Source organism: Branchiostoma floridae, chromosome 8 (assembly GCF_000003815.2).
Source record: "Branchiostoma floridae strain S238N-H82 chromosome 8, Bfl_VNyyK, whole genome shotgun sequence".
Taxonomy (NCBI): Eukaryota; Metazoa; Chordata; class Leptocardii; order Amphioxiformes; family Branchiostomatidae; genus Branchiostoma; species Branchiostoma floridae.
Window position 1 is genome coordinate 10,348,622 of NC_049986.1, and position 21,380 is coordinate 10,370,001.

Sequence of the window (21,380 nt, forward strand, 5' to 3'; positions counted from 1 at the left end):
CCCCCTAAGAGACCCTCGAAAATCCGACAATTAATGGCTCAAAATTACTGAAATTGCGATGGCTATCCTGAGAAATGTACATAAGATACAAATCTAACTTTTATATTTCCATATAGCATGGGTCCTTAAGTTTTACAGACCAAAAGTTGAAGATGATACATTAAAGTTAAGAGGGTGTACTAGGGGGTTACCTGAATCACTGAAAGCAGATTTTTTATTACTGTAAATTTTAGTGATATTCAAGGCCCATTATCTGCTATACGCAGTGGCTCTGGTAAATGGTTTTACTTTTGCTAGAGAGAGGAACATCTACTTATTCAAAAACAATTGTCATCTATTTGGGCCATAACGCGAGCCATGAGAGGAGGGTCTTTATGGGGATTTTTCGAGTTTTGGGCCATAATAAATCGGGTAATTATATTACAATATGGGGGTAAGTCATGGCAAATGTTTGTATAGTTGCTTGTAAACCATGCATAACTGTCAAAAATATTTTGATTGATTGGTTATGTTAATTGGGGCTCCACATGGGGGATATAAGGATACTTGAAATGGAATTTTGCTGATTTTACACATTTAAATTATTGCTTTCTTATGCGATTAAGCCTGTACCTTCCTAAATCACTTCGTACATACGTACTTTGTCGTGCCCAAGTAAAATGGGGGTTACCAGGTCTCCAAAAATGTGATACCATTTAATAAACAAGGCACATGGATTCATACCTACTTCATAAATGCTGAAAAATATAAATCAAGATTAATGCTACTTTGGGATGGATACTTTTGTTATCAATTACGGTATACCATAGGGTACAGTTTAGGTATACTTCTATAGACAAAGTGCTGTCCACCAATGGCGTGTGAGTATGCCTGACTATTCTGTCATCACCATAAGGACAAACCAAAAACAAAACCTATCACAAAACCTTTATATGTAGAACCCCTTTAGAAGGGAACAGTGTATTGTACGATCTGCAAAATACGTGTATACTAATAACTCAAAAGAAATTAGAAAATAGCTAAACCATCGAAATGCATATTTACAAAAAGAATTTTGTTGGAGTAGTGATAAAAGCACTTTGGTGAAAAGTATGCTACAAAAGAATAAAAGTAACAAATTACAAAAATCAATTCGCACTACTCATACAGTCACGTGCCTAGGATTGGCCGACTTATGTCTGGTCAGAAAGCTGGTGATAGTGAAGTGGCCAGTTAGTTAAGGTAGCTGATGCGAAGCTGTTGTTCCAGCCCATTGTGTGTCAGACAGATTACAATATTTTGCTAGACTTTCAGTAACACAGACTCAGCACAGATTAGATGGCCATTTACGTGGAGGCGTTACACTAGAGAAGAGAAGAGGAGACAGGAATTATCTCACTCCAGACATAATACTCTATCTGTACAAATCCACTATCCGGCCTTGTATGGAATACTGCTGTCATCTATGGGGAGGTGCCCCGAAGGACTGTCTGCAACTTCTAGACTGCATTCAAAGAAGAATCTGTATGGCTATTAGTAATCAATTATCACCTAAGCTTGACCCTCTCTCCCACAGGCGAAATATGGCATCCCTGTCCCTTTTTACCGGAACTTCCATGGGAATTACTCCAATGATCTCTTGCTACTTGTCCCTCCGGTGCAAGCCTTTCAGCGCAACACAAGGTTCTTAGCAAACTCACATCACTTTACTGTTCAATTACCGGTTTCCTGGCCATCCTGGAGCAACAGTTTACAGCAAAATTATGGAACTCACTTGACGACTCTTGTTTCTCTCCTGTCTACAACTTATCAGCCTTCAAAACAAATGTTCACCGCTATCTCCGTACACAGTTTCCAACTCCTTAGTTCATTGCCTTGAAGTAGTCTCGTGACCTTGCTTTGAACAATCTTGTTACAAAAAGTTAAAGGTTTAATCAGATAGTGCTTTATTGTAACACTAGTCTTACCAAAGTAAACTTTTTCTTTTTTTTTAAAGAATGCATTTCAACAGTTTTATATATTTGTATTACTTTCTTGTGTGTAGTTGTATTTTGCAGAGCGGATGATTTATCATTTGTCTCTTTATGTAAATGGTTTGTCATAGAGTTTACTTTTGGCTTGACTATAGGCCAAATCGGTTTGAATGACATCCGTGTGCACGTCAGTTATTGGCAACTTTCACTTAGGAAAAAAATAAAACCATACTGTTTATCAAACAAAGCAGCTACATATTGAACAAACAAGAAGATGTGAAGGAACGAAAATCAAGAATGTGTTGGTATATCATAATCTGCGTGTGTTCATCCTTCCTGACTACAATACCTCACCTGATCATGATTTCATAATGAATGCAACTTTTTGGCCATTTGGCCATGTCATCCACATAGACAAATCAACAGGACCTTTGAGTGATGAAGTCAGGCATACTAACACGCCATTGGTGGACAGCACTTTGTCTATAGCTGTACCTCTGCTGTATTCCGTAATTGATAACAAAAGTACAATGCACATGTATCCATCCCTAAAGAGCATTAATTTTTGCTTTTGTTGTGGTCTTGTTTCAACATTTATGAAGTAGGTATGCATCCATGTGCCCTGTTTATTAAATGGTATCACATTGTTCGAGTCCTGGTAACCCCCATGCAGAGCCTTTTCACTTGGGCACGACAAAGTACTAGTACGTATGTACGAAGTGATTTAGGAAGGTACAGGCTTAATCGCATAAGAAAGCAATAATTTAAATGTGTAAAATCAGCAAAATTCCGTTTCAAGTATCCCTATATCCCCCATGTGGAGCCCCAATTAACATAACCAATCAATCAAAATATTTTTGACAGTTATGCATGGTTTACAAGCAACTATACAAACATTTGCCATGACTTACCCCCATAGTGTAATATAATTACCCGGTTTATTATGGCCCAAAACTCGAAAAATCCCCATAAAGACCCCCCTCTCATGGCTCGCGTTATGGCCCAAATAGATGACGATTGTTTTTGAATAAGTAGATGTTCCTCTCTCTAGCAAAAGTAAAACCATTTACCAGAGCCACTGCGTATAGCAGATAATGGGCCTTGAATATCACTAAAATTTACAGTGATAAAAAATCTGCTTTCAGTGATTCAGGTAACCCCCTAGTACACCCTCTTAACTTTAATGTATCATCTTCAACTTTTGGTCTGTAAAACTTAAGGACCCATGCCATATGGAAATATAAAAGTTAGATTTGTATCTTATGTACATTTCTCAGGATAGCCATCGCAATTTCAGTAATTTTGAGCCATAAATTGTCGGATTTTCGAGGGTCTCTTAGGGGGGTCCCAGAACGCCATAACGAAAAATAGCTGGAGGGTTTTAATCATATGGCTGTTAATAGTTCCACATACCTATCACACATACAAAGTATGAACCGATTTGGCCGACCCCCATCTTCCGGCCTCTGCCTGGTTTTCTCGTGCAATGACTCTTAATTATCATCCCGGTGCCATCTTAAACAATATTTGAATTGACAAAATTGTAACACCAAATTTGGTGCTTCGATTATTTGCCTGTCCATTTGTATTCATCTTTCAGTCCTGAGAAGAAAATCATACAGGATTTGCTATTGCAAAGCTCTAAATATTACCGTTCAGGTCCACATACACATGATTTTAGTCTTAAAACAATGCCTTTTATTCAGAACAGTAGTAACAAATCAAAGGATGGGATTCGTTGCATAAAAGGTGCCACGAAATCCTGTTATTGTTAAGTAAGCTGTATATCTTCACAAACTTTTTGAAAAATTGTATTTTTTGTTCGTCCAAATTTTTTTCGGAAAAAAATCTGAGAAGCAACAAATAAATTTGGTGTGACATAACTAATGACAATGTGTATACATAGACACTAGGGCTGGGTATCGGTACAGCGTACCGGTACAAAACCGTTTTTTCTTATTGGACCGGTCCAGAAAAACCGGACCTGAAAAAATTAGGTGCACCGGATGTTGGACCGATTAGAAAATTAACAGATTATTTTATCAGGCATATACACGTTTTGGCGCTTGCAGGTGGAAGAAAATAACAAGAGTGAAGTAGGGTAGAGTTTATAGTAATTTCTACCAAGTTTTACAGCCAATCGTACAGGTGCAGTTAGCGTTGAAGGATTTTAAAACACCAGTGTAAGTCTAATACTCCACCAAACAGATCTCTTTGTAGTGAAATGGACCATTGGTATGAGTCATACTGCATCAGGTTCAGGTCCGGACCTGGACCTGATCCTTTGGACCTGAACCGGACCTGGACCTGAATTTTCTGTATCGGTACCCAGCCCTAATAGACACGACTTTATTTGAACTGTGAACTGAGGTGTGCGGGTCAACCTGCTCTGTTGAAAGTCAGATATCCACTTATTTCTAGTTGAAGTACAAGGGAAATCCTCATCAAGGATTTCAGCAATGTTTCCTAGATTTCATAGCATAACAGCGTACAAAATACCACTTGCACATTGCAACCACTTTTTGCTTGTTGCAACTTACTTCTAAACTCAGGTTGTGGTTGCACAGAGTGTAACTTTTGGGCCTCAGCACTCGATCTTGTTGTCAGTTAAACCTTAAACAGTATGGTACATAAATTGCACTTACCTGATTATATTTTCTGCTATCTGACGAATTATCTGTTGTTGTCATTAAGTAGTTCAGATTCGCCAAGAGAAATAAACATAAATAATAGCAAGCTGGGCATGCAGATTTAATCCGGGGCGCTACACATGCAAGATATCATGCGAAAGAATCACGCGACTTTTTATAACCAATCAACTTTGAATTGAGATAATAAATGATAATCTAAAACTCGCTATTTAATTGGATGGCAGATGAAAAGACCCTAATCGGTGGCCAATGGGGTCGTTTCAGTATTCGACATAACAAAGACATTGAGCGTTCCAATTCGCTGATTGGCTGCAGTTTGATAATCGAATTATCAACTGCACGTGCAGGAAGACGCATTGTCAATCACAGGTGCTTGTCAAGGATTTGGGTTGCTTTGTTCATGTTTCGCCATATTTCTGGTGGTTTGGGGATTCCGCGTTGGATATTCTTCGGAAGAGTGCGGGACTGCTGACCGCCTAGAACTACACTAATGTCTGAGGTAGGTGGATTACTCGTTACAATTTGTCGATTACCACTAAACGGGCCGTTAACATTGATAATAGCACATGCGTTCCATGCGTTAGCTTCCTTACGTTAGGCCATGTTGATTTCATTGTATGGATGATATCTACACCAGTAATAATTTTCGGCACAAATTTTCAAGCTCATCCGCAAGTATCTCAGTCAAACTTTTAGGAGGGTGGACCAATCCTCGCTGCTCGTCCGTCCAGAATGAAGGGATCTAAGTTATGACAGTCTTATTAACTTCTACAATTCTACGAGTATTGACATCACGGTTGAATATGTTTCAAAGTGGTTGTTTGGGCGCAGAACAACCATGCAATTTTCAACATTTTTAATTACAGAATTAAATGTAGAACTAACTATACTGTAATCTATTATCTAAAGCCGTCAGTATATTATGTGTATTTCTATGTCTATGCATTTGTGTGTGTGTGTGTGTGTGTGTGTGTGTGTGTGTGTGTGTGTGTGTGTGTGAGTGAGTGAGTGTGCGTGTGTGTGTGTGTGCGTGCGTGTCCGCAAACCGCATTAAAATATTGTACTTTGTTGCCGAGATATTCTCGGATATAGGTTCAACTAAGCTAACCGCTTACGTACCCTTATGCGTATATACGCTTGAGATTCCGAAATCTTCAAAGTTATTCCGGTGGGTCAAACTTTGTATCGTTTGAAAGGTCCCTTGATAGTGAATTGTAATCTGCAAACCGCCTTGAAATATTGTACTTTGTTGTCGAGATATTCTCGGATATAGGTTCAGCTTAGCTAACCGCTAACGTACCCCTACGCACGTATACACGCTTAAAATTCCGAAATCTTCAAAGTTATTCCGATGGGTCAAACTTGGTATCGTTTGAAAGGTCTCTTGGTAGGGAATTGTAATCCGCAAACCGCATTAAGATATTTTACTTTGTTGCCGAGATATTCTCGGATATAGGTTCAGCTTAGCTAAGCGCTAACGTACCCTTACACGTATATACGCTTGAGATTCCGAAATCTTCAAAGTTATTGCGGTGGGTCAAACTTGATATCGTTTGAAATGTCTCTTGGTAGGGAATTGTAATCCGCATACTTCATTAAAATATTGTACTTTGTTGTCGAGATATTCTCGGATATAGGTTCATCTTAGCTAAGCGCTAACTACCCTTACACGTATATACGCTTGAGATTCCGAAATCTTCAAAGTTATTGCGATGGGTCAAACTTGGTATCGTATGAAAGGTCTCTTGGTAGGGAATTGTAATCCGCAAACCGCATTAAAATATTGTTCTTTGTTGCCGAGATATTCTCGGAGATAGGTTCAGCTTAGCTAACCGCTAACGTACCCTTACGCGCGTATATTCGCTTGAGATTCCGAAATCTTCAAAGTTATTCCGCTGGGTCAAACTTGGTATCGTTTGAAAGGTCTCTTGGTAGCGAATTGTAATCCGCAAACCGCATGAAATATTGTACTTTGTTACCGAGATATTCTCGGATATAGGTTCAGCTTAGCTAACCGCTAACGTACCATTACGCGCGTATATATGCTTGAAATTCCGAAATCTTCAAAGTTATTGCGGTGGGTCAAGCTTGGTATCTTATGAAAGGTCTTTTGGTAGTCAATTGTAATCCGCAAACCACATTAGAATATTGTACTTTGTTGCCAAGATATTCTCGGATTTAGGTTCAGCTTAGCTAACCGCTAACGTACCCTTACGCGCGTATATTCGCTTGAGATTCCGAAATCTTCAAAGTTATTGTGGTGGGTCAAACTTGGTATCGTTTGAAATGTCACTTGGTAGGGAATTGTAATCCGCTAGCACTGTGCAATCTGGATCAGAATTGTATTTTGTACACTGGCATAAGGAACACAGTTCACCCTTGTTTTTCTTGCCACTTGCGTTCTCATTTTCAAAATAAAGTTTATAGCGAGAAGAAGGAGAAGATCAAGTGGCCTAAAGCCAACAACAAAGCAGTGTGGGAAGAGCTAGATAGTGATCTTAGCAACGTTCTGGAGCAAAGCCTGAAAGGGGATGTAGAAAGGAAGTTGAACCACTTTGGAACTTTGGTGTATAGCTTCTGCAGCGAGAGGTTTGGAACTCTAGTGAGCCAGGGGCGTGGTTCCAATGTACAAGCTAGCACAGGAAGGAGGGAAAGAGAAATTGCCAGACTAGTCCAGCGTAGACGTCAGCTAAGGAAACTATGGAGGAAGGCAAGTCCCGACGAGAGGGTTGGCCTCCATGCGCTATGGGAGGAAGTAAGATCCAGACTAAAGTCCTTAAGAAGAGCAGAAAGGTTGAGGAGGAAGCGTAAGAGAAAAGAGACACAAAGACGGCAGTTCTACAAGCACCCCTACAAATTTGCCAGGTCCTTGTTAGAAGAGAAGAAGGGTGGGACATTGTCTGTCGAGAAAGAAGACCTCGAGGCTCACCTGAGGGAAACTTACTCTGACCCGGAAAGAAGTAAGCCACTGAGCTCTCCCGGATATGTACCCAGGCCGCCTGAGCCTTCAATCCCCATGGACATATCCCAACCAAAGTGGAGTGAGCTGTCTGCAGCAGTACGCAGAGCAAGAGCAGCAGCAGCTCCTGGACCGAATGGAGTTCCTTATAGAGTTTACAAAATGTGCCCAAAGACTCTGTACCTTCTATGGAAGCTCATGAGGGTGGCATGGAGAAAGCATTGTATTCCAGTCTCATGGAGAAGAGCAGGTGGGGTCCTGATACCCAAGGAAAAGGTGTCAACAACCATCAACCAGTTTCGTAACATTTCATTGCTGAATGTGGAAGGCAAACTGTTCTTCACTGTATTGGCTAAAAGACTCACAAGCTACCTGATCAGCAACAGGCTCATCGATACAGAAGTGCAAAAAGCAGGAATCCCTGGTTTTCCAGGATGCATAGAACACGCAAACACAATTTGGAGTCAAATTCAGTCCGCCAGGAAACAGAAGGAAGATCTCCATGTTGTATGGCTTGATCTTGCCAATGCCTACGGTTCCCTACCCCATAAGGTCATTCAGTATGCCTTGAACTTCTTCCATGTTCCAGGGGAAGTAAAGGGGATGATTAACAACTATTTTGCGGACTTCAAACTCAGCATCAGCACAAGGAACTTCACAACCGAATGGCAGAGACTGGAAAAGGGAATAGCGATGGGCTGCTCAATATCCCCCCTGCTATTCACCATGGGGTTTGAGATCCTGTTGATTGGAGCCAAGCAAGTGGTGGGGGGTGTGAGAGCACCATCAGGAGAGAAGATGCCACCATTGCGAGCATTCATGGACGATGTTACGAGCATCCTCCGAACAGCACCATGTACCAACCGGGTTTTACTCAGACTGGAAGAGCTCACAGCATGGGCAGGCATGCAGTTCAAGCCATCCAAATCAAGAAGCCTATCCCTCAGGAAGGGAAAGCTCAGCGGTAGGACCTTCTCCGTCAATGGCCAACATATTCCTACCATCCAAGAAGAGTCAGTCAAAAGTCTGGGCCGCCTGTACACAAGTAATCTGAATGACAAAGGAAGGGGGCAGGAAGTATTAGAGCAAGCCTGCAATGGTCTCCAACAGATAGACAAGAGTGAGCTCCCAGGCAGACTGAAAATGTGGTGTGTTCAATTTATGCTGTTTCCAAGGCTCAAGTGGCCACTCAAGATGTACAACATTTCTGTGTCAACAGTTGACCAGATCGACAGAAAGGCCAACGCCTACTTCCGACGGTGGTTAGGTGTGCCGAGATGTCTCTCATCTGTCGCTCTGTATGGCAAGAACAAGCTCAACCTTCCTTTCTCGTCAATTGCAGAAGACTTCAAGTTAGAAAAGGTCCGACTGGTGTTGGAATTGGAGGGCTCTCAGGACTCTTCAGTGAGAGCAGCAAACCAAGGCCTTAGCACTGGAAAGAAATGGAGTGCAAGTACCTCCATTAGTCAAGCCATCAGTAGACAACAACACAAAGACCTGGTGGGATCAGTCCAAGTGGGGCGAGCAGGTTTTGGCTGGGGCAAGAGAGACCAAAGGTGGAAAAGTGCGAACCCCAGTGAAAGGAGACAGTTGGTTATCCAAGAGGTTAAGAGGATGGAGGAGGAGAGGCGGAGAGTAACAGCAGTCGGCCAGAGCCAACAGGGAGCCTGGCTCAACTGGGAAGGCGCAGTGGAGAGGAGGCTCACGTGGAGCGATCTGTGGAGCATGCAGAATGCTAGGTTGAGTTTCCTCCTCCGCTCAGTGTATGATGTCCTCCCCAGCCCCTACAACCTCACCCGCTGGTATAAAAACGAGGAGTCTTGTCAACTGTGCGGCCAAGCCCAAGCTGACCTGAAACACATTCTATCTAACTGCAAAATTGCCTTACAACAGGGTCGTTACACATGGAGGCATAACAAGGTGCTCAGGCTAATTGCAGTGATGCTGGAGGAGGTGAGGAAGAAAGCCAAAGGTGCTACTGCACGAACACAACCAATCCAGTTTGTAAGGGAGGGCCAGAAGCCCAAATCAGCAGACAGCAACAACATCAACACTGGCGGCGGCCCACTGAGTAGAGGGAAATGGGAAATGGCAGTAGATCTTGATAGACAACTCCGTTTTCCAAGTACAATTTGTGTCACACAGTTGAGACCCGATCTGGTTCTGTGGTCAGAGGACCAGAAGTCTGTGCTGATTATAGAACTTACCGTTCCATGGGAAGAGAATATTCAAGAGGCCTACGAGAGGAAGAAACTAAAATACGAAGAGTTAGCTGATCAATGTAAACAACAAGGGTGGAGAAGCAGAGTCTACCCAGTCGAGGTCGGAACCAGAGGGTTTGCAGGAACATCCCTCCTACGCTTGTGTAGGGATCTACAGATACAGGGGAAGATACAGTCTCAGTTTGTCAGGCAGGTGACTGAAGAGGCAGAAAGAAGCAGCTTTGTCCTGTGGATCAAAAGGAAGGACAAGTGTTGGAAGAAAGCCGCCTAGAAGTGAGGCACCAGTGCCGGAAGCAGGTGGGAGACGTCCCCCCTGCTGTCCCGCCGCCCGGAAGCGTATCAGTAGCAAAGGGGACGAAACGTTGAGGAAGGGCGGAGACTGACTGAGGATCCGGCATTGGTGCCCCAGCAGAGTGCTGAGAAGCACATACAGTTTAGCAGGTTAGTTTACCTGTATTCTCTAATAGCTACAATGGCTTTAAATTTCATACTATATAATCATGTACACAAAATTTAGTTGTGTACCTTATTTTTCGTATGAGGCTTAAAACGTATTTTTACCCCTTTCACCATTATTTAAAGTCAGGAACTCCAGGATGTGTTTTTCTGAACAACTTTGAATGAGGAACGGATGTTTTTTTGTTTATTTTTTATGTTGGGCATGTCCTTATACTTAGTAAATAGAGATACACATAATAAGATACACTTTCCTACTCTGCATCTATGTGATTGTTCCTGTTAAGACAGCCTTGATTTGTATGTGATTATGCAACTTAATACTTGGTTTTCAACAAGGAAACATTCCGGTACTATACCGTGAAAATCGATTCGGTACAGGTCCGAAATACCGGTTCTTCATTGTACCCATATGAACAATGTACACTAAGTCATGCTTATTCTATGTGAATCTTACCACAAAGACGAAAACTTAGCTCTGAAAAAGGCTAAAATGCAGTAAAATTTGAAATTGGGGAAATCTTTGAAATAAGTATGTTTAAATTTTTATTTCTTAACTTCATGGCCGCAGGCGGACACCAAACCTGACCAAAGTGTCAGCTAGGGACAGCGTAACTAAAATTATACTACACATCAAATCTCAGGCAGGAAGTTCTGTTCAAGGACAGGTACAGATCTGCATACGTACTTGTTATGTTTAGGTACGCAGCCCTTTTCTAAAGGTTTTGTGTTTAGACCGTCACCTTACGTCCTCTAGGAGGGGTTGTGATAAAGCCGGTTGCACGGGGCCCCGTGTTTTAGGAGAAGTAAGCCTCGAACACGCTGTAGTTAGCAAACAAACAACTACAAAAAACAGGAGGACGCCGGCGGATCCCCAAAACTCAAGCCTCCCTGGCCATGCTGCGCTGCATTCTCCCATGTCACTCTCTTTGTGCTTTCCTGCAAAGGACGGACAAAGATGTTAGTATTAACACGGGAGGAACATGAGAATAGTTAGCAAGAAAGACTGGAGAAGCTACCAACTTCCAATCACCTTTTACCTTTAAAAAAAGTGTGGCAGGAATATGAATATCAATAGCATGAAAGACGGGTGACGATACCAACTTCCAACCACCTTAGACCTTTGAAAACTATTTGCACGGGAGGAAGATGGATATCCTTATATCAATAGAGTGAAAGACGCGGGTGACGATGCCAACTTCCAACCACCTTTGGCCTTTTCAAAATACTATCAGCACGACAGGAACATGAATATCAATAACGTGAAAGACGGGTGACGATACCAACTTCCAACCACCTTAGACCTTTGCTCACGTGACACTAACGTTATTGTTCAATTAAGTTTAACAATCACGTCTGTAGTCATCCAGAGGACATGCCAAACGTTATTCAGTAAGTCCGGTGAATCTAAATCTATCAAACAAGGAGTTTGCCTCGAACCTTGGCCGTGAAGCTCTTGGTAGTCGTAGCCTAACTCCGTGGACGGTTTGAACATGTCGGCGTGGCTGTATGGCGGGAAGAACGGCACCATGTACTCATGGCGGTTATGGCCGGGCGGGGCACCTCTCTCCGGCTGGGCCGAGTCAGCAGTCCTGGGACATCAATCAATCAATCAATCAATCAACCAATTAATCAATCAACCAATCAATCGATCAATCAACCAACTAATGAAACTTTCACCCGCGGAGCCGAGTCAGCGGTCCTGGAACATTAATAACCAATCAATCAATCGCTCAATCAATCAATCATTTAATCAATCAATCAATCAATTGAACTTTCACAGACTGAGCCAAGTTAGTCTAGGGGTCCTGGATCATCAATCAACCAACCAACCAACCAACCAATCATACTCAAGCGTCTGTTTTATCAATCAATCAATAATCAACCAATCATTAAGTAATCGTTCTCCAGCTGAGCCTTGTCAGAAGTTTTATTTGGATAGTCAATAATCAGCAAACCATGTATCAACCAACCAACCAACCAACCAATCAACAAAACAATCAATCAGCCAATTAGTAAAACGTTCACCGGTTGAGCCGAGAGAATAGTCGTGGGCGTTATTTGTGTATATATTATTTACATATATACAAACAGCCCGGCTGGGCCCCGGTTTGGAAATGTGACGTCAGCCTAAGGAATAAGAAAGGGACTTCCTCTTACGACGTGATAAACAAACACAGTTGAAGACGATAGACGCCCAACATCATTCACTACTTGTGCACAAGATACTCACCCGTGCCGGCGGATCCACGTCTCGAACAGGCGGTCCACGTTGGAGTGGTGCAGGAGGAAGATGGGATCGTTGGCTGCGGTGATGACACCGGTCGACATCGTGCCGTTCAGGTAGAGGTGCACGTGGTTGTGCAGGGTGTGAGCTCCGGGAACAAGAGTACCATCTTCGTGTGTTCTGGACATGGGCATATACCACATTGGGCTCTGAATACCCTTTTCTGTATACCTGCGCAGGTGAAGGTATAACACTGGAAATTACCTGCACCAGACAACTTTTACCTGCACCTCTCAGAATTTAGATCTTACTAAAAATCTGTTCAGACACCATTGCTATTATCTATCTTAAACTTCATAGGTGGTAACTATGCAGCTTGTAAAATTCCTTATTGTGAAACATGTATACATAAACCCAGTACATGGATCATTGCAAGTTAGGAGCAGGTAGGCATAAGATATACCTGCATAGCATTAATCTTACCTGCACTAAGCTGCATATGCTGGTAGTATTTCGAGCCCTGCCACTGTTAGACTTATCCATGGAATATCATTTTAAAATACACTGAAATAAGGCTTCATAAAAAGTGGCAACTAACCCTAGTATCAATCTTAAAATCTCTTCTCCATCAGAAAGTCACAAGGGTCATCTTTATAAACATTCAAAGAAAACAGTGTCAACCAGCTCAATATATGGAAGAAACCTCACCTTTGACCCCAAATTTCTCCTGATTCAACCCGAAGGACCCAACAGCTCACATCTTCTCGCACGTCAAGTTAAATGAACAAATTTCACAAATTTTGACCCTAATGGGTAAGCTCAGACCCAACGTGTTCATTCTGACTCAAAAGGCCAAGGGGCCAAACTCCTACGTCACTTCTTCCTGATCTCGTGCACAAGATTTATAAATCGTGAATATAGCTTGTCCAAAACGCGAGATATTAAAACCGAAAGTTCCACTGTAGTACCAAGAAAAAGCCCCCAGGCCAGGGGGCACAAAATCTAATCATTTGCATATTTTTTTTTACTACCTATACAAAAACACAAAATATGAAATCAATCCATTTAATGCAGCAGTTCTTGAAGTATTCCTGTTCACGGTTTCAAATGCGCATGCACAATGTGATGCATTGTGGGTAATATGTAAAAAATGAAGGCATTTCTCACCTAAACCATTGTAAACATGTCTTATCTGGATTATTTCAACACAGTTACACAGACGTGTTTTCTTCACGTCTCAGGTTGACAAAAAAGTAGGACTAATTTTGCTCACATGTCTCCCCGGTACTTGCCGGTGCTGGTGTCTGCGAATCCGTCCAGGAGGTTCCGGAAGCTGCAGTTCGAGGTCCTGCTGTAAGGGGGCGTGTCGAACACGGGGAAGCGCAGGGCGAAGTCCACCTCGGTCGCCAGGGGCAGGCGAGTCATTGACGGCCCGAACCTATTCGGGTCCTGGTGTCCGGGGTTTCTCTTCAACCGCCCGGTAGGCTTGGTCACGTCGCACGGTCTGGTGTGGTTCGTATGGGTGTCGTTGTAGAACGGAACCTGGTGTTCACAGATGGTCCGCCAGGTGGCGAAGATTGACTCCGAGTCCAGGTTGCCGTGCTCGTCGTTGGTGCCGACGTACTCGTTGGTGCAGATGTCGCACTGGTGCTGCTCGGCCGCGCTCCAGTCCCAGTACGGTAGGGTCCAGTCGGGGTCACCGTTAACCTCCTGCAGGGCCCGCTCGGCCTCTAGTAGGAAGGCGCGGTGCCAAGTAGGGAAACCCGCACCCTCGTGTGCGAAGTCCAGGGAACAGTCTTTCTCCTCAACACAGATACCTGTGAGGTTTGATATTACGATGGCCCACAAGTACACTATGTTTTGTGGTTTATTATTTTACGGACTGTACACCAACAAACAAATCAACAAACACACAAAGTGATTATGATGCCTATTTTTTTACGGAGGTAAAGAATAACGAATGTTGTTATACCCGTTAATTCAATATCGTTTGAACTGGTCATTTTTTATTCTTAGTCAGTAAAATGAGTGTACTGTGTTTTCGTATTGCAAATTGTGGTAAATGATTTGATATTTCTTCGTATTTGATAGATTTGGTCGTATTTGAATGCTTTGCCTTTAGACAGTGTTCTGAACGCTTGAGTCTCTCAAGTTTTCAATCCTGTGGAAAATTACCAATATTGCATTTAGCATATCCCCTCAATACCCTGTATTCTAGAGAGCCGAATATAGGTACACGGCGAATAAAGGTCTACTATCGTTGCATACCTGTACTGGACGGTGGCAAGGTTTCACGACTGGCGTAGTAATGCACAGCCACGAAGTAGTCATACACTGAAATATTGGCGAAGTCTTGACTTCCCTTGATGTTTTCTTTAAACTCCAGGGCGAAGACGAAATCGCTGACAGTGTTCTTGGCGCGGTCCATGTAGCGGCGGAACTTGGCCCTCTCCTTAGTGCTGATGTCCCGGATGTTTCTGCGCACTGTCGGCTGCTGTTTGGTTTCACAGCTGGGCCCGCGGTATCCCCAACTGCACCTTTTTGTATTGGTAAACAAAAGTATATACATGACACAGAAGTGATGCATTGTAGCAAATAGCTATAAACCAAATATCACCTCTAGAAATAAAAACTACAGCTGACAAATACAATTATATTAACAATGACAAATGAATCACAACATTTAGGTTGAGTAGTCAAGACACATGTAGTATAACAAAGTCATATTTTTATAGAGTTGTAAAATGAATGCTTTAGTAGACGGTACAGTTTAGATGATTAAAAACGTTTGGTGTCTACAATATATGTTGGTTAATTGGGGTAGATCTAAACTTTTACTGTTACTTTTATAAGACAAGAAATGTAAACCTCTTTATAGGTCCCCATTGCGGTGTACGTCAGGGATGTAGCCCCGGCTGGACTCCATAACCACAGAATTGTCACGGTGGATTGTCGGATTTGTTACTGGGTCCCGGGAACATTTGAAGTCCGACTTAAATTCAACCCACCGGGCCCAATAATACCCCACAAGGTGCCCCATGGAGCTACATAGGGTGCCCCCCCCCCTCCAAAAAAAACGCTTGTTAACTGCCCGTCATACGCAGCCCCCCCCCCCCTTTTTTAATTGGGACGTAAGCCTTGCCAGATAAGTACGGGTTTGTTCAGGTAGACTGTCAAAATCAAGGGTGGGACCTACTAGGTTCTGTAGATTGCGAAGAAGGTTTATTCGATCATTGCTGATTATAGACAGAGTAGTATAATAAGGTGTACCTTGTACAGTCGTATCCACTGAAGTTGCCCTCGCACAAACAGGTCCTGTTGAAGAAGACAGTCGGCCAGTGGCGACGGTCGTCTACGTGGTATGCGTCCTTCCAATGGACGTCTTCCACGACTAGGTCGGGGATGTCTGCGCAGTGGCCCCGCCCGGTTCCGCCGCAAGGCTCGGTAAACCCCGGCGGGACCGGGCAGCACTCCTTGCGGTCCAGGGCGGCATCGTTGGTGCACACGCGCGGGAACTGCGAGTCACCCCGCCTGAAACACTCCGCCAAAACGATCAGCAGGGCGATGGCTTTCATGGTGAGGTAGCCCCGACTCGAACTCACCCCGTCCACGTTTGTACCACCTACTGATCTCGTATTTAAACGTATTGCCCTAGGGAAAAAAAGCGCGAAAAAGGTGATAATGTCAGGCGGTAATAAAAAAAAGAAGTTTCGACGCTATTTTCAAACTAATGGCTTTGTGCTGTCCACACGAGGGACAACGATGTCTGATGTCTTTATTTGTAAAGGTATACGTAACGAAAAAAAAAAGTTTACAAAAAAACAAACAGATGGGTCGGAACAGAAATTGCGAACTTAATGCAACTTTTGACAGAAATTTAGATGTGCAAAAAAAAAGCCGACCAACCCGTAAATTTGTTTTTGTTATTTATCATAAATACGCGTAGAACACGGAAATATGATACTAGTACGTATCTAATCTGAATATATTCCCACGACACTTCTCCGTATATCTGATTTTCGTCGGGAGTCACTCGGTCACCTAATAAAGATGATAACAACAAATTACAAATGCCGTTTAAGTGTTCTGTAAAATAGGTAGCTAAATAACGTAATAAAAAGCTTTCTAAAGCTTTTTTACTACGATGATTTAAATCATATCGAAAATAATACAAAAACCTAGCGCTTGGTAGATAACTATCCCGGATTCACTGATTACAGATATACCTGCCCTTTTCTTTCGAAAAAGTTAAAGATACACTTTACTACTAGAACAAGGGAAAGGACTAACATTCTGAATTAGAAAGATTTCTGGCTAATAATATATAATAATAATGATATTTCATTAAAAAGATGTGCTTCGCAGCCCCCAAAACGGGCTGAATTATGCAACAAATTCACAGACTTCAAGTGTCTACTAACAACTGACTGACTCATCAAACTTTACACATTAATGTCTCCGAAACAGCATTATTCATGTGACCATACATATTTAAAAGTTCAATGCTTAAAAGAGATAGATCGGTATGTGCAATAAAATTGGAGAGGAAAATTTGATCATAAAGGTCGAGGATGGACAAAAAAATGTGTATTCCTAAAATCTGGCAAAAACGTGTGATCTTTGCCGCATTATACGGCATTCCAACGTTATTCGAAACACTCCACTCTGATCTCATTCCATGGAGAGCCGAAATGGCAGGCTACTTTCAGTCCTGCCAGAATGTCACAAACATGGGCACACATATAAGGAATTTAGTGAGAATTTACAGAATACACTGTGACAGCTTTCATGCAAACTGATCTGGTTTTTATAGGATAATCCAGCTTATGTAGGTAAAAAATGATCATATTTCTATAGTTTGTGCGCCTCTGTCTTCCCATATCGCTAACATACAAAATTGCAAGTTCTACATTTCATGGCCAACTCTGTCAAAAAACCGTCAATTTTTTGCATTTCTAAGCACAGCATCTGAGGTCAGTATGTTTGTAGAAAATGTGCCCCAAAGGTACAGCACAGGGTTGTCAATGTTTTAGTATCTTCTGGACTTCGAGCCTGGTAACCATACCATCGGGAGCTCGCCGCCATCTCCACGGTGCTGGAAGTGTTCCCCACCCGTCCAGTTCATTAGCGCACGCCGGGCATTTTTACTGGTATAACTTAACCTACTAGCTAGCCCTGTAGCAATAGACACCTGTTTACTAAATGACATATATGTTTTAGTGTGATTGTTTTGTAGCTTCCCTGTCTGCCATGTGGTATTGTATTAATGTACTTCATGCATAGGACAACAAGAAGAATAGCTGACAGAAATGTCTATCTGACTGTGGATCTAGATAAAGTCAAGTATAGAGTACACATCGTCAAAAGTCCTTACCTGACAGTGTAGTCGTAGGGCTGCCTTCTCTCTCAGAACACAAAGGTCACAAGAGACTGTGGGATGTGTTCACGGAGAGTTATTCTAGCAGTATGTGTGGGTGGATATCTCTCACGTGTTGTCCCACTTTGATGTGAAAGAGTGACTGGTAAAAAGCCATCATAATTGTATATGAAGAACACCCCTCCTGTAAGGTGGCATCGTCCATCAGTGACGTCACTCTAGTGGTACGAATCAGTTACAAAACGTCTCTGTCAGATTTTCTTTTCTTTTCTATTTTATTTTATTTTATTTCCTTCATCTGTTAGGCCTAGGAAAAATTCTTATGTTTATTCCGGTTACCGCGACCGATACAAGACATAACTACTAGTAAGACAACCTTTTTGGTCCACAGGTAACAAGGGACTTTCGGTATGACATCTGCGTGATGAAAAAGAATCATTTTCCAACATGCTTCCCCCATTTCTGTTTCAATAGAAAAGGTAACATCAGAAACAGACTCACTGAACATAGGTCCCGTTTATCTCGACAACTCGCATATAGAGTATTGTAAAAACCAGACTTATGTAACGTTAACCTCATACCTTCGCTGAATGATATAAACAGACTGACTCTTTATAAAAAAATTTACATTATACATATTAGATATTCATTTAGCAAGAAGTTAAGACACATTAAAACCCGATAGCAATTTTGACGTAAGTTGACACGTACAATTACAAACGCCCACCTTTAGCTATATGGTTGGCCACGTTACACATTCGAAAGCTTTCAATTCGAAAGAAACGTTCTTTTGGAAACGTACATATTCCTGTGTACTGTGACACGCGCTAGTTGTAACATATAAAGTGTATTACATAGCCAGCGCATTGCGCATTGCATATTACGTCACAGCAGCGCCCCCTATACGTAGGTCAGTAGCACGACAGGTCATCATTTAATTATGGGAGGACGATGGATGTTTTGGCACCAGCTCCTCGAGCACTGCGAACGCGGAGATCTGATCGAGATCGACCGGACGACATACTACCACTGGTGCGTCTACATCGGCCAGGGTGATGTGGTCCACCTCACCGGGCTAGAGGACAACACTAAACCCGACTCCAAACCCAGCCTCAGTTCATCGGCATCCTCCGCAAGCGTCCTCGGGGAGACAGCGCTGGTGCGCCGACAACATCTCCGGGAGGTCGCGCGGAATGACCGATGCAGGGTGAACAATAAATGGGACGCTAAACACGAGCCGCTAGAGCCGGATGAGATCGTGGCCATGGCGGTGTCGTGTGTAGGGCAGGAGATGCGGTACGATGTGGTGGGGAGGAACTGTGAACATTTCGTCACCGCTTCCCGATATGGGCGTTCTGGAGGATTCAGTGATCAGGTATTGTATTTTTACCTTGCCGGGCAAGGTAATGAGGCCCGATCTTTACATGGTTCAATCAATGGTTCAATCAATGGTTCAATCAATGGTTCAATGTTAACCCAGCCCTTCCAAAGGCCCTTCAAAAGGCCCTTTTCTCTTTGCCCAATTTTATGGCTTAGTTAGACAAGGGTACATTGCAGGCCAGTATTAAAACTGTATTTTAGACGTATGTGGTCCAGCGTAAATAAATCTACGCTTTAACCCATGTTTATCATAAAGATATATCAAAAATTGCATCAGAAGGAATTTATTTTGTAATAAAGAATAATGCATACTCATTGTGGGTCAAAAAGTTTTACAATACCGGTTTATTGTGCCAATAATTTATCTGACATAGATTATGTTAATGAGGTAAATTTCCCTACACTTGGGGATTTTTGCTGCATTTCATACTGAAGTTGCTAGGTGTCGCTCTTTGTACATTGCAACAACATGAAACAAAAAAATAGCCGCAAACTTCGGGACTAGTAGCCAGGTAAGTACATTTTAAAGCCATTTGTGACTATGAATGTCCTTGATAGAGTTTGTATTGTGTGAAAAATAGATTTGAGACTGGATTGGCAGCTGGAGAAGTCACTAAAGCTTTCCCGTACAGGAATTGGGGTGGGAGGGGGGCGACATGTGGAACTCTGTGGTTGTCTCTGATTATTTTGATGTGATCCCAATGTTAACTGATGAACACTGGTGAAGCGCCGAGGTACCTTTTCCTGACGAAATCCCTACTACCCGGCAAGGTACAGCTTTTTTTAAAGCACTTGTTTCCCATGAGACATATAACGTTACATAGCGAGCTATTCTAATTTACCGGTCCACTCAAAGTCAACGTAAGCGTTGCCGGTGTATTAATATTGTTCGTAGAGTGGAATACGTGTCATATCATTTGGATGAACATCCGATGTTTCCGTATCGCGTATATACGTGGTCACGCGAACGCCCTATTGCCGGAAGTCCCAATTAATGGGATATCCGGATGTCACGATGCTCGCAGCTGTGGTTGACACGATGATATGGATGCCATTTTCTGGGGACCGCAAAACTGCTGCAAGGTGCAAGTAAAAAGATTACCCAATCCCGTGCACATCTACATACATTTGCAAACCTCATGTCTTTACCCCACTGCAAAGCTGGATTTGTCGGGTTTGTTTTGGTTTAAAAATGGGAGGTCATCTCCCGTGTTTTAACGAGCTACAACCATGCGGATGATTCCAATAACACAAGGATTTCACCTCCTGTCCTATTGTACCAGTCCTGTCCGGGAGCTGTCATTCAGGGGCTAACTTCAGTTCTAAACATGACAAGACCTGGGTCAAAATTGTTTGCCAATTTTTAAAATTTAAATGCTTCTGTCCTCGAGGCCTCCCATCAGAAGACTTGACCTTTTAGTATGACTAAAGTTGGCCCAGGAATAAATATTAAAAACTAAATAATATTCAGGTCGATGGTATGCACGATGCAATCGACTGCACAAATCAAACGCTGGTCCCTCCCCTTACTGTAAATGCATTTATGTTCAATCAGATTTTTTATCATGCGTTTGTCGCGTTAGCTAGCGGGAAAGTGGATTGTTCGCGGCAGTGCTATACACTGTAGTCACATACTGTAATGGAAAAATGTTCGCGTTGGGTTTAAGTTCGCGGTAAGACTGCCTCGTGAAAACCGCGAAAATAAAACCACTGTGAAGATGTCTGCATTTACAGTAGCGCATATGAATTTAGCGCATATGAATTTTCAAGCCATGTTTAATATTTTGTCCTCTTTTTCAATTCCAGGCTAACAACGCCGTGGCGGCAGTAGGCGGGGTGACTGGTGGTCTCATTATAGGATTCCTCCTCAGTATGTTCTTCGGCAGGCGGTGATGCTCACGAACAATAATATCTATATAAAACATAACTCGACAGAAACGCACAGTTTAGGACTATTTCTGAACTAGGAATGAACGGATCGGTATTACTACGGTCATAATTTGAAAAAAAAAATCTGCCCCCGGATATAGTTTATGGGCTATTTCAATTTAGAAATCCGAGGGTGACACCATATGACACCTTGGGGATACCGGGCTACTTTTGGTCACGGTCGTGCCCCCGAAGTTGTTAAACTCGTACTTAAAAGGAACCAGGGA

At 42.6% G+C, this 21,380-nt stretch overlaps 3 protein-coding genes across 3 annotated transcripts; 2 read left to right on the forward strand and 1 right to left on the reverse strand.

Annotated features, from left to right (window-relative positions):
* Positions 1 to 427: 427 nt before the first annotated feature.
* On the forward strand, positions 428 to 10,055 carry LOC118421209. The gene is made up of 3 exons (XM_035828371.1): positions 428 to 433; positions 1,556 to 1,662; positions 7,031 to 10,055. Exons 1-3 carry the CDS (start codon positions 428 to 430, stop codon positions 10,053 to 10,055), a joined length of 3,138 nt encoding a protein of 1,045 aa, XP_035684264.1.
* A 198-nt stretch (positions 10,056 to 10,253) lies between these two features.
* Positions 10,254 to 18,427, reverse strand: LOC118421210 (tyrosinase-like). Its single transcript, XM_035828372.1, has 6 exons — positions 15,738 to 18,427; positions 14,736 to 15,004; positions 13,741 to 14,284; positions 12,474 to 12,647; positions 11,681 to 11,832; positions 10,254 to 11,179 (listed from the first exon to the last, which is right to left on the reverse strand). Exons 1-6 carry the CDS (start codon positions 16,040 to 16,042, stop codon positions 10,980 to 10,982), a joined length of 1,644 nt encoding a protein of 547 aa, XP_035684265.1. The 5' UTR covers positions 16,043 to 18,427; the 3' UTR covers positions 10,254 to 10,979.
* A 148-nt stretch (positions 18,428 to 18,575) lies between these two features.
* LOC118420942 (phospholipase A and acyltransferase 1-like) lies at positions 18,576 to 21,374 on the forward strand. The gene is made up of 2 exons (XM_035828037.1): positions 18,576 to 19,219; positions 21,031 to 21,374. Exons 1-2 carry the CDS (start codon positions 18,785 to 18,787, stop codon positions 21,115 to 21,117), a joined length of 522 nt encoding a protein of 173 aa, XP_035683930.1. The 5' UTR covers positions 18,576 to 18,784; the 3' UTR covers positions 21,118 to 21,374.
* Positions 21,375 to 21,380: the final 6 nt, after the last annotated feature.

What these genes read in the sequence shown, in the direction of transcription:
- LOC118421210 (XM_035828372.1), bottom strand. Translation starts at nt 16,042, where the DNA reads ATGAAAGCCATCGCCCTGCTGATCGTTTTGGCGGAGTGTTTCAGGCGG. An exon ending in AGTGGATACGACTGTACAAG is followed by an intron (nt 15,005 to 15,737) that starts GTACACCTTATT and finishes CAATACAAAAAG; the next exon opens with GTGCAGTTGGGGATACCGCG. An exon ending in CCAAGAGCTTCACGGCCAAG is followed by an intron (nt 11,180 to 11,680) that starts GTTCGAGGCAAA and finishes CGTCCTTTGCAG; the next exon opens with GAAAGCACAAAGAGAGTGAC.
- LOC118421209 (XM_035828371.1), top strand. An exon ending in GCCTTTCAGCGCAACACAAG is followed by an intron (nt 1,663 to 7,030) that starts GTTCTTAGCAAA and finishes TAAAGTTTATAG; the next exon opens with CGAGAAGAAGGAGAAGATCA.
- LOC118420942 (XM_035828037.1), top strand. Translation starts at nt 18,785, where the DNA reads ATGGGAGGACGATGGATGTTTTGGCACCAGCTCCTCGAGCACTGCGAA. An exon ending in CTGGAGGATTCAGTGATCAG is followed by an intron (nt 19,220 to 21,030) that starts GTATTGTATTTT and finishes TTTCAATTCCAG; the next exon opens with GCTAACAACGCCGTGGCGGC.